This window comes from Ptychodera flava, chromosome 14 (assembly GCF_041260155.1).
Source record: "Ptychodera flava strain L36383 chromosome 14, AS_Pfla_20210202, whole genome shotgun sequence".
NCBI lineage: Eukaryota > Metazoa > Hemichordata > Enteropneusta > Ptychoderidae > Ptychodera > Ptychodera flava.
This window is the reverse complement of record NC_091941.1, coordinates 38,326,682-38,339,694: the sequence shown is the minus strand read 5'-3', so window position 1 is coordinate 38,339,694 and position 13,013 is coordinate 38,326,682. Positions and strand designations below refer to the sequence as shown.

The following is a 13,013-nucleotide window of genomic DNA, read 5'->3' as shown; positions in this document are numbered from 1 at the left end:
AAAGTTGTATCAAGAGTAAAAGTGTGTAATTCCCAATGTTTATGACTGACATTGATTTTCAGTCAAGACAGAATTGACAATAACCTTGCACATTGTACAGACTGACTAACGTTTGCATGGTTCATACTGTGTATTTGTACATGCTGCAGGGAAAAGAAGAATTTCATTTGTTTTGTATAGCAACCATTATGAAAATATTAAAATCATCAAAAACTGAAATCGATTGATACATGGCGCCTTACCTTTCTCTTGACTTTTAGATACAAGTATGGTACCATACGCTGAAATGGCAATGGAAGAGTGGGCTGAAAAGACTTGTATAGAGTTTGTGCCATATCCCGCCCCAAGTGTCAATCACCTGGGCAAAATATCATTCATCGATGGTGTAGGGTAAGTTTCATAATTCTGTCGACGTAAAAGCTTGCAATAGAATTTTGGAAGAAATTCCTATACTTTTCTTTTAAATTCGTTTTTTACAGACACAGGTTGCTATCCACAACAATCCTTCGTAACTATGTGAATATTTATCAAAGGATTGAGAAAAGAGGGCATGTACCTTTTGTCAGTTCGCGAACACGAAGTTTCGACTTCTCTACATTTTAAGTGTTTTTTTTTCTTTTTCTACTTTTGCGCCACGCGGGACACACACCTAAAGTGGCTCTGTGTTGATTATGTCTGACCTCATGCTAGACAAAGTTTCCTTTTTCACAGAGTCGATTTCTTGTGATTAACTGATATTATCGTTAAGTTTCTAGTTACACCGTGCCTGTTAGCAACTCAGTACTTCTCGTTCCCAGTGTTCCCAACAATGCAACGCAACTCACAGTACAATGAAAGTGGGGACTCAAATCGTGTGAACATTGAGGACAATGTGTTCAACTTAACAGTCCCGGTGTTTACAGGTATATCCCTTTAAACACCGGTACTGTTAAGTTGAACAACTTGTCCTCAATGTTCACTGTAACTTGTGGCAAGTTTTTCAGTATTCTGCTTCTGTATATCAACTACTGTGTCTGACCCTAATCGGTTTGTCATGCTGAAATTTCGAGTATTATTTTTGTCAACACAGCTTGTATGTATGTAGTGATTATTGTTTATATAGGTTGTGTTGATGTGCTAAATACTTGGCATTAAATTACAGTTTAGAGATTCAACGCAGAAAGTGTAGGGAAACCACAAAAGAAAAGTTCTGAAAAAATAGCCAAAAGATACAGCTTATGGAGCTTTAATAATATATTGACTGGCATGACATTCCATGCAGGAAAACTTCCTAAATAAAATGGTCCAAATTTATCGCGTGAAATATGTATCTTTTACCTCTCTCATTACGGTAGCAAGGTACCCAAATTCGTTCAAAATGAAACGGGGTTACAGACCTCGCTACGTTGATCAACTTCATACATGGCATTTTCCACTGGAGTAGATGGACGGAGATATTACGCTGGAGAAACTTGAACAATTCAATAGTTTTAATCCTTTCATTTATATCAGTAATACATTCCTGAAAAAAACACATCCTACACAGACTGAGCCATGATTAGGCCGCCAAATGCAAGGAACGTAACCATCAGGCTCGTCAAATAAGGATGAGTCTGAATCATGATATCCTCGATAAAACGCTCCCACATCACATTTTATTAATCGAGATTTCATGATCACTCATCTCATGATCTGCCTGTCCATAGAATAGATCACGCCCTGTCCATAGAATAGATCACGCCCTGTCCATAGAATAGATCACGCCCTGCTCAATTAGGAGATCCGAAAATGGTAAAATGGCTAATTTTAGCCGTCAATTCCCCGGCAGTTTTTAAAGATACATAAATGAAAAGGGGACTGTTTCTAAGATACATGTAAGTAGCATATTATGATAATGTTCGTGAATGAAATACTGATTTGCCGCAAAGTATTATCCTAACGAGGGTTTTTTACCATTTTGTCATAATTTTGTTGCTGATGAAAACGTGTTGATTTCGAAAAGCGCTTCATAAACACAACGAAAAACTTCAAAATTGATCATTAGCTAAATTCTGAATCAGTTTTCTGTTTTAATGCTTCTAAGCCTATAGTTCCATTATTGTTGTATTATCAGATGAATATGCACTCTGTTTTTTGTTCACAGTGCCCATTTTCTTTTGGGTTTTTTTCTCGACGGGAGTTTCTTGCATCTTCTACTTTATTTATTTGTCTTCAGAGTACCAAATATTTGATTCTCTGTTGTTAATCTTGTTTGTTTTTCATTTGTCGAAGAACAGTTATTTCTTCACTATTGAAAATCACTAATTAAGCAATAAAGCACACCCAGCGACGGTTATACCACGAGATTTTGACCAGTTCATGACAAATATGCACGAGCGATAGCGAGTGCATATATGAAGTGAACTGGTCAAAATAGAGTGGTATACAGTCGATGGGTGTGATTTATTGCTATTATATCGTAATAGTATATTGAAATTCTGGCGTGGAACGTCAAAAACCGGTTTTTGCTCAAGCTGAGAGCTCACACGTATACCAGCCGTGGTATATCGCCAATATACCACGGTTCTTTTCGCATCTCGACCAATCAGCTCACTGTATTTGCACAATCAATATAATTGAGTTTTAATGCCTAATGACAAGTGAAAATTTCCGCATATCACATGATTATTGTTCGCTGGTGCGCTTTATTTTAACGGAGAAGTCGAGTGTGATATGAACGGTAGTAGCTAATTAGACCGTCAGACCGTAACACGGCATTGTAATGTCCTCACTGTACATACACAGGTAAACCATTAGTGTAAAACTCGAATATCGCGCAAGTGCAGTGTATTTTACGTAGAGAACATCCCATTGAAGAACACCTTTCGCATGCGTATTTATTAGGAGACGAATGGGATGTCACTTTTACTTACGCTGGTAGTGCGCGAAAACCGGATGGCTTGAACTAAAAAATCTTCCCTAATATTATGGCTATCATATGCCACTTCTAACGACCAGCTAGACAAAGAAAACTTCCGAAGGTGGCAGCCATTGTCATTCCGTTACTGAACTGCCAGATGTCACTGTCCATAAAATTATGCTTGGTAAGCCTCTTGGTTATTGCTGGAAATGTTGAAAGAAATCCTGGACCTCCAAAACTTCGTTCAGCGAGCACTGCTACAGATACAGATACTGAACCAGTGACAAAAGAAGATATCGTAGGTATAAATGAGAAACTAGACAAAATTATAGCCGAATCCAAATCCGTCCACCAGAAGTTAGCAGTACTCTCGAGTAGAATGGATAGCATTGAGGATGACATGACCGAGTTTCGAGAACAGTTACAACAAAATTCAGCAAAAACAAACACTCTAGAATCCAACAACAACTCTCTGACTGAAATAAAAGCAACGCTAGAACATTTGAAGAAAGAAAACAGCGAGCTGAAACGAGCAAAAGATGACTTGGAAAACCGGGGCCGAAGGAATAACCTATTATTCTACGGTATTAATCAAGATGATTATCCAGAGAGTTGGGAATCTTCAGAAGAAAAGGTGAAAGATGTCTTACGGAATAACCTAAATATAAATGAAGATGTAGAATTTGAACGAGTGCATCGAATCGTTAATGCGCCATTGGTCCGAGGAGCGAAGCCGATCATCGCTATGTTCACGAAATTCAAGGACAAATCTAACGTTTTATCGAATGCAAAGCTTTTGAAAGATACCGATATCAGCATAGGAGAAGACTTCTCTCGGCGAGTACGTAATATTCGTAAAAGACTATTGGAATTTCGTAAGTCTCTGACTGAAGAGAATCCGAAACTGACTACCCACCTAAGGTATGATAAACTGATCACTATTGACCCACAGGGATTGAAAACAGTCTATACCGTCGATGAATTGACAGGAAGTATCTCTCATGTCAACCAACCAGCAAGATAGGGATATGGCCAAGGCTTTAAAGGGACCAACCTGTCGATCTTAATGTGGAATATTAGAGGTTGAAATCAAAATTAAATGATAAAGACTTTATTTCGTTTTGTTCAAGTTATGATGTGATGGTTTGACAGAGACTTTTTGTACTAGTAAAGATAGTGTAAACTTCTTGAAAAATTATGCTGTTTTTAGCTTTCCCGCCACAAAGCGTCATCATAAAGGGCGTCCAAGCGGTGGATGTGCTATTTATGTCAAAAAGGATTACACTAGGAAAGTAAATCAAATAAATAGCGACGTAGAAAACTGTGTATTTCTTCATATAGACAAAGTTTATTTAAATTTGGAAAAGATATCGTACTCGATGCTGTTATTGCAAACCAGATTGTAGTCTAGAAAATATATTAGCTTTAGAAAACAAGTTAGTGGAATTGTATAGTTTATATCCTGACAGTTATTTTATCATAGGAGGTGACTTCAATGCTAGAACAAGCTCTGAGGATGACTTCATCTACGATGATTCAATTGATTATCTTCCTTTCAATGACTCCATGTACAAACCTTCAGATTTTCATTCAGTTAGAAATTCCAAAGACGAAGTGATAAATGAATCCGGCAAGTGTTTACTAAACACCTGTAAGATTTTCGATTTGTGTATTGTAAACGGTCGATCAGCCAATGATAAAGCAGGAAATTTCACATGTGTAACTGCTAATGGCTGTAGTGTCGTAGACTATGTCATTGTTTCTTCACAACTATTCAATTATGTAAGCAACTTTGAAGTATTGACCAGAATAGATTCAGATCACCTTCCGATTCTCTGTGAACTGAAATGTTTACAAAATACGAAAAGGCGTTCTGAAAAAGATACTGATAATACCATCTCCAACACTGTCCGCTTTTTCATGTCGGAGACCTGCAGAAAATCTTTTAAGGAAAATTTCACATCTCAATCTGTATTGGACGTGTTAAAAGATTCGCGTCAGAATATTTCTAACATAAGCTATGCTATATCTAAACTAAATGAAGCACTTATGACAGCAGGTGTTGATGGTCGTTATCGGTACACACAACAAAATACACAGAAGCAACTCAGCCATCTTGGTTGGTTTGGTGTTTCTTGTCAAAATGCTAAACGTCGTGCATATGACAAGCTAAAGTTGTTCAGACAAAGTGGCTCTGTAGACGATTTGGATGCTTATAAAATGGCAAAAAGACTTTTTAAACAGACATGTAAAAATTCTAAGAAAAAATACCAGGATTTGATCAGAAATCGTTTTCAGGAGGCAGCTGTCCATAACTCTGGTGAATTTTGGTCTATTTTGAAATCTGTGGTTGGCTACAAAAGTAATTCCTCCAATGACATTAGTATTCAAACCTGGTACAACTATTTTAGTTCATTGTATAAAGAGTGTCATGGTAGTAACTCTGGAGATTTGGACTTTTTGTGCACTGTAGAAGAAACTTTAAATCAGTTCTCAAATACAAGTGATATTGATGATAATGATGTTTATGACGATGATGAACTACATAATTTTCTAAATGGTCCAATTACAGAACAAGAAGTTATAAAGTGTCTAATGGATTTAAAAGCTAACAAAGCTCCAGGTCCAGATGGAATTCCGAATGAGTTCTATAAGTATGCAGCTGATGTTATTTTACCTCTGCTTGTAGAGCTTTTTAACTGCATATTTAATTCAGGTATTTTCCCTTCAGAATGGACCACAGCGATTGTAATTCCTCTTCTTAAAAAAGGTGACAAGGGTGATGTAAATAATTATAGGGGCATTTCTCTTCTTAATTCTCTAGGAAAAATGTTTACTTCAATTTTGAATAACAGATTGACAAAGTGGTCTGAAAAATCAAATGTGATTTCAGATTGTCAAGCTGGGTTCAGAAAAAACCACAGCACTATTGATAATATTTTCGTCTTGCATGCTATTATTCAAAAATATTTAAGTATCAGACGTGGTAAATTTTATTGTTTATTCGTAGATTTCTCGAAAGCCTTTGACAGAGTGAACCATTCTCTGCTTTTGTATAAACTTATGTTACTAGGGGTGAAGGGAAATATGTATAAAATATTATCTTCTATGTACAGTAATATTAAATCATGTGTAAGAAGGGGTAATATCACATCAGAATATTTTGAATGTCCTGCAGGTGTCAGACAGGGCTGCATTCTGAGCCCTTTGCTATTTAGTTTTTTCATTGAAGAACTGAATGTAATGTTAATGTCATCACGACAAATTGGTATCCAATTAACTCAAGAAATGTACGATCTGTTTGCATTATTATATGCAGATGATATAGTAATATTTGCTGACTCTGTTAGAAACTTGCAGAATTTAATAGACATTCTCTCTAAGTTCTGCAATAAATGGTTGATGAAAGTAAATCTAGATAAAACAAAGATTATTGTATTTCGCAAAGGAGGACATAGAGCCAGCTATGAAAGGTGGTATTTTGGGAACACGCTGATTAGTGTAGTATCCTATTACAAGTATTTAGGTTTACTTCTTTCCTCACGTAATACATGGTCTAAAGCAGTTCACAATTTAGCAAATCAAGCTAGCAAGGCTCTAAATGTACTCTCCATTGCCAGATACAAACTCAATCACTTTTCGTTCCATTCACACTTTAAGTTATTTGATGCCATGATATTACCAATTCTCTGCTATGGTTCTGAGATATGGGGCTTTCAGTTCTATGACATCATTGAGAAAGTTCAAAGAACATGGTGTAGAAAACTTCTAGGTGTCCCAACGCATTCAGTAAATGAAGCTGTGATTGGTGAATGTGGCCGTCTGCCAATTTATTTCCATACATTAAAACGCTGTATTCGTTTTTGGGTAAAACTTATTGAGATGCCGGATGTAAGGCTCCCTAGACAGGCTTATTTAATGCTTTATAAACTGGACGCTCTTGGTAGGCATACTTGGGTTACATCAATCAAACATATTTTATTCTCATATGGTTTTGGACACGTATGGATTTCTCAGGAAATAGGTAATACACAAATATTCTTTTCAACGTTTGAGTTAAGAATTACAGAAGATATTTTAAAACAACAGTGGAATGGGCAACTTGGTTTAAAACCAAAATTACGTACATACGTACAGTTCAAGAGTTTACTTGAACCTGAAAAATATTTAACACTTATCTGTAACCGCCATATCTTACAAATGTTTGCTTGCTTCAGGTGTTCTGTTCTTCCTCTCGCAGTAGAGGAAGGGAGACATAGTAAATGAACCTTTGAGAAGAGTCTGTAAGCTTTGTTGTTCTGAGAGTGTTGAAGACGAGTATCACTTTTTACTGCTTTGTCCTCTATATGCTCAATTGAGAATTGATTATTTACCAAGTGATGTTATTAAAGAACCAAATTTTCATAAGTTTGTAAAAATTATGAATGAGAAGGACTCAACAAAATTACTCAATCTTTGTAAGTTTGTTTACAAAGCTTTTAAACTAAGAGAATCAGTATTGAAGTCCCGTAACATCACATGACATACTCCATCTTTTTTTGCTGTTGTTATTTCTATTTTTTCTATTTAATTCTGCAATCTGTGTTATTGTACATATTGTTTAGTACCTTTTGTTTTGCTTGCTTTTGTATCATTCTTTAATACTTTCGACAGTGTATATTGCTACAAAAATCCCCTTGTATATGGGCCGGAGGCCTTGAAATGCAAATAAACGTGCACATCGTGCACCTGAACTGAATCTAACGACCAGCGATAGTTCCGTTTTCCAACGGGAAATACTCCTGTAGATGAGTGCGGGTGCGATTAGATACATTTCTGTGGCCATGAAGAAAAGGTGAAAAACTATTAGAGCGTAGAGTTGCATTGAAACAAGTGGATTGTACTTGAAGTACTCTAACTATCGAGTTTATTTTACAGATGTTATGCGTACATGGGATTCAAGAACAAAACACGTCAAGTTTCCCTGCAGAAAGGTGCCTGTCAATCAGTAAGTCAACCCAGCCGTTCTACCTAACGACCATTCAAACCATTCTATATCCATTTCTTCGGGCATCTAACATCCATGCTTGTTGAAATTAGCGTTTGATATCGGATATTGTGTGTTTTAACTAATACTAATATCGTTTCACTTCTATATCATAATTGTTGTAGTAAACTGTCATTTATTATAAAAATGTATCATTAAAGTCAATTTTTCATATTTTCAAAACACAAATTACTTCAGTTTAATCTTTAGACTAGTTGTTGCGACACCTATCATGATTGCACCCGTGATTAGTGTATTTGCGCTTCGAGAAGCCTAAGAATATGGATCCAACAACTTTATGGTACTATGGCGGGAAAATATGATCATTCTCTCAGAAGGCGAAGGTGTAATTTGATCATTGCTGATTTTGGCATTTCAGTTTTTCACGTATTATCTTGTCTCTATTCGGTCATACAGGAAGGTATAGCATTGCAGGAGATTGGCCATTCTATAGGCCTTATGCATGAACATGTCCGTGATAACAGGGATGCCTTCGTGTCCATCAACGAGGAAAATATACAGTCAGGTAGAGAAGGAAACTTTGAAAAGAGGGCTCCCTTTAACATCAACACCAATCTAATTCTATATGATGTCTGTTCTGTCATGCACTACAACTCAATGGTAAGAAAAATTACGTCTTTTGGCATGAATATTTCAAATCCTAGATACAGGGGCGTAAACACATACATGTCAAGGTTCAAAGTTCTAACAAGGCCGGTCCCAATTTTCTTTAGTAGGAATCCTGGCCTGTATGCCAACCTGCCCTGATATAAACTAGCTGAATTACATGTTATTCACATAACTAAACCTCGCGAGAATAAATCAAAATTAATCATCGTGTAAATATGCCACATTATTATACACCTGCGTCTGTAACCTATGGAGTTTCGTCGTACAGTAAATTTCGGTATCAGAAGACGCGGGGTCCAATAACTTTGACGCGGAGAACAAACTGGACATTATTTGACCTTTGACCTAAAACACCCATACGTCAACATGGGAAACAGAAAAGATGATTTTACATTTATTGCAAAAAATATACTTGAAAACATTTAGTACTTCACGAAGTTAATAGTCTTCAGTTAAAACTGTGAATTTGAGTGAAATTATGCTGCTGACCTACAATTTCTACCAGCGCGGCCGCAGGTTGAAATTTCGTTCTGTGCGCTCTCTGGTCGCGTTGAACGCGTTTCCAGTCTGCTGGCAATCGCTCAGTGCAGTAAGCGACGAGCATCCTAAAAACGCTTTTAATTTTGACTTTTTATGGTAAAGTCGGACTGAAAAGGTGTATAATAATAAGGTTATTCCCAAAATACTGGGATTTATGTCCGAGTGCATCGTGCAGCGGAGGATTTGTCGGAGACGCGTAGCGTCGAGGACAATACCGAAGCGTACGATGTACTTTGATGTTATATAGTGTATAGGTAACAGCAGTAATTTTATTCATTTTTTTTATTCGAGTTGCAAGAGGTTAATGCAGCAATACGAAACAAAGCCGTGACTTGTCAAATCAACAATTGTGTTTGTTTACAGGTGTTGATAAACAGGAATAACGTTTTATTGGCAGTTTGCGTAAACTTGTCACTCATGTCTCATAAAAATCAACCATTCCATCTATACATCGATGTATGTTTATCCAATGTCGGAGACGTCGTCCAGAAAATATTCGATGATTTTGAAAAGCCGGGCATTGAGAGAGGATTTCCACCATATAATCAATTTTGAAAAAAAAATGAATTAGCTATAAACTAAAAGCTATACATTCATAAAAATAAAATGTTCAAACCAACTAATAAATTCGCATCAACCAAATTTTCAAGTGCAAAGCCTCGCAATATCATGAGTAAAATTATTTGTCTAGCGTTTTTCCTGTTATATTCAAAGTTTACAAAGAAATCAATTAGCAAAGGGAAACAAACTAATAAAAGAAATATCAAATATTATCTTTCACTTTCTGTGATACCACTAACGCAAAATTTAACCTTCAAATTAAGCGTGTTACATCTATTTTGTACAGGCATTCAGCGAGAATGGACAACCGACAATCGTTGCCAACTATCCAGACTATAAAAATGTTATTGGCAAACAAAGGGGACTCTCCCATCTCGACTACCAAATGATCAACGTCATGTACAGTTGCAATGGTAATTAGTTAATTAAATCAGAAGTGAAACGTTAAAGCAAAATTAGCAACGACTGATCATGGACCGATGACCAAAACTATTGCTGAGTTTTTGAGGGTCATCCAGTTAGTCCATCGGTCGGTCACTTTGCATTATATTTACTTACTTTAGTTTCTAATTTATTTGTTTTATTTATTATTATATAGAAATTGGGATGGGGATAGTTATGAAAAGTACGAATACGCCAGCAGGAGAGCGTAATCAACTTTTGATAATGCTATATCATAACTCATCATAATTTTACATTGATGTAGCTGCACTAATATTATTTTCATAATCCTTACGTGTTATAGTCATGCCGACATCGTCCTATGTGTGCCTGTTTATGTTTCAGCACATTGTGGCGGCGTTGTTACTTGTTCCAACGGTGGTTATGTCGGTAAAGACTGTACATGCGTCTGTCCCAATGGCTTCATGGGTGACACGTGTGACGACTTGGTGAACCAATCAGGTCAGTATCACCCCTATGCGCTTAAAGTTTCAAATGGAACTTATCAAGATTGTTGAAATCGACATAGAGACACCTCTTCCAGAAATCTATTTCTTCAATTCAGGTCCATGAGCCCTGCTCATGCACTGTTCTCCGCATACCTGGCATACCTGTGTGACATAGGATTACCATCTCCCCGCATATTACACCTCTATTAATGAAGAAAGTGGATAATCAAGATGATAGAGTGGAACTCAACAAACCCCAACAAATATTCCAACCCTGGATGTCACAGCAGAAAGAATTTACTATAGGTTACCGTCAAAACCAAATCTGATACCGCAATGGCGGACGAAACGTATACAATTGCGCAAAGTAAGCTTACTTTCCACCAAACTATTGGCCCGCAATACAGGAAAATAGAAATGCGATCTTTGAAATTATACATCGAGGTTGACCTTGGTACACTATATGTCAAAATTCTAACCAAGTTAGCTTTGTTTTGCCCACGATATATGCGTCCTGATTCCCTTTTTTCCCGTTTACTAGTGTGTGGTGGCAAGATAACAGTGACGTCGACAGGTACCGTGACGTCACTAAACTACCCTGGTAACTATGGAAACAATCAAGAGTGTCATTGGCTGTTACAAGTAAATTGACTATCTCTTATCATTCATTCTAAAACATGTCAATTATGCTACACAGGAATTTCCCCGAATGGTCAAGTCAAGAATACTACGTAGCTTGTAAGAAAATGATTGTTTCTGGCCATCTAATTGCCGGCCATCCCTTCATTTAAACAAGATTATACAGTAGTCTCGAACTCTCAATGTATAAAAATTCTTCACTAGGCTATTTTGACCCATCGAGGAACAAAGCTTTGTGTGAAACTCAAAAGTTTGATTTTTACTTTATGTAATTCAAAAAGAAAACGGTAGACATTTTGAATTTCTTGTAATATTCACGATGAGGTAATTGAATATCTTAATTGGAACTGTGAATTATGTGAGATTTATAAGTGAGAATGGTTGAAAAAAGTTTGAATTACATTTCCGATGTGCGAATAACCTAAAACATACACTGTCATATTCTTTTTAACGTAATATACTATCGGTACGTACGTACGTGTGTGTGTATGTATGTATGTATTTATGTATGTATGTATGTATGTATGTATGTATGTATGTATGTATGTATGTATGTATGTATGTATGTATTTATGTATTTATGTATGTATGTGTGTGTATGTGTGTATGTATGTATGTGTGCATGTGTATGAATGTGTGTACGTGTATATGTGTATGCATCATGCACATGTGTACATACACATGAATGCGTGTATACATAATGAATGTGCACGCAAAGACTAAATATCTCTCCATGGAGTACACGTACATCATAACTAACCTACAATAAACTACCGTTTGTAGGCACCACCTGGTTCCCGAATATCTCTTAAGTTCGACGTTTTCTATATAGAAAGCGGTGGTTCCAACTGTATCTACGACCGATTTGAAGTCCGGAAAGAAGTCTACCTCGACATGTGTATGTTAACGTAAGTCAGCTCTACCAGTATATGTTTACTCTTTGACCTATATTTCCGCCTATATTGCATTGGCAAAGAGATGTAAAGTTCCAACAGACTACACTACACTTCACTTCACTGCACCATTGAATAAAAAAGATGAACGAATAGTTGTAGCTTCAACTTCTTTGAAAAACGTCGTCTCTCGTTCACAATGGCCAAGTTTATAACTTTTTTCATCATTGACTTACAGGTACTGTGCCGGAACTCTACAAGGAGAGACGCATGAATCCATTGATAATACAATCATGTTGAGTCTCTACTCGGATTTCTCTCTCAGTTTCCAAGGATTCAGCGCCACTTACTCCTTGATCTGAACCGACTATCTCCAAGATATGATCATCGCAGTTTTACCTACTCTGATCTTGTGCTGGTCACGGACAGGGTACTTACCAGGATGTCCCATTACTTAGCGACTAGGCCCATACATTATTTTTTCTGATCTCAGAATATCTATTTCTTATATCATTTTGGTTTTGTTTTGCGGGTTTTATTGTCCAAACCGAAATTCATTAAAGTAATGAACAAAGCAAAATAAAAAACCCTGTTTGTTTCAAATTTCAGAACAGACACCCTCCCTCGTATGTTCCACGCATAGTGTTTAACTCTTACACACGCACAAAACACCCTACACTGTGACGTGAAATCAAACACACAAAAAGCACCCTTTACTGTGACGTGTTTTAGAGAGATCGAACACAAGTGGTGGACCGTGTTGGTTTCCACTGCATTGGCAAATGTTGGTATTAATAGAATAGACTGCTCACAGAACTACAGTCACGATGAGGGGAAAGTCAGAGTCTCTCTCTCTCTCTCTCTCTCTCTCTCTCTCTCTCTCTCTCTCTCTCTCTCTCTCTCTCTCTCTCTCTCTCTCTCTCTCTCTTTCCGTCCCAACCATATAAACGAGAGTT

General features: G+C 36.8%; 1 protein-coding gene across 1 annotated transcript; it reads left to right on the top strand.

The window, feature by feature from the left end:
• The first annotated feature begins 7,808 nt into the window (after window positions 1–7,808).
• LOC139148854 (blastula protease 10-like) lies at window positions 7,809–12,598 on the top strand. The gene is made up of 7 exons (XM_070720284.1): window positions 7,809–7,865; window positions 8,322–8,525; window positions 9,922–10,048; window positions 10,422–10,538; window positions 11,067–11,167; window positions 11,948–12,072; window positions 12,296–12,598. Exons 1-7 carry the CDS (start codon window positions 7,809–7,811, stop codon window positions 12,417–12,419), a joined length of 855 nt encoding a protein of 284 aa, XP_070576385.1. The 3' UTR covers window positions 12,420–12,598.
• Window positions 12,599–13,013: the final 415 nt, after the last annotated feature.

Bases quoted from the DNA above. Each gene is read 5' to 3' on its own strand.
- LOC139148854 (XM_070720284.1), top strand. From the start codon at position 7,809: ATGGGATTCAAGAACAAAACACGTCAAGTTTCCCTGCAGAAAGGTGCC. The intron at 11,168-11,947 runs GTAAATTGACTA...TACCGTTTGTAG, and splicing joins AGTGTCATTGGCTGTTACAA to GCACCACCTGGTTCCCGAAT. The intron at 12,073-12,295 runs GTAAGTCAGCTC...ATTGACTTACAG, and splicing joins CTCGACATGTGTATGTTAAC to GTACTGTGCCGGAACTCTAC.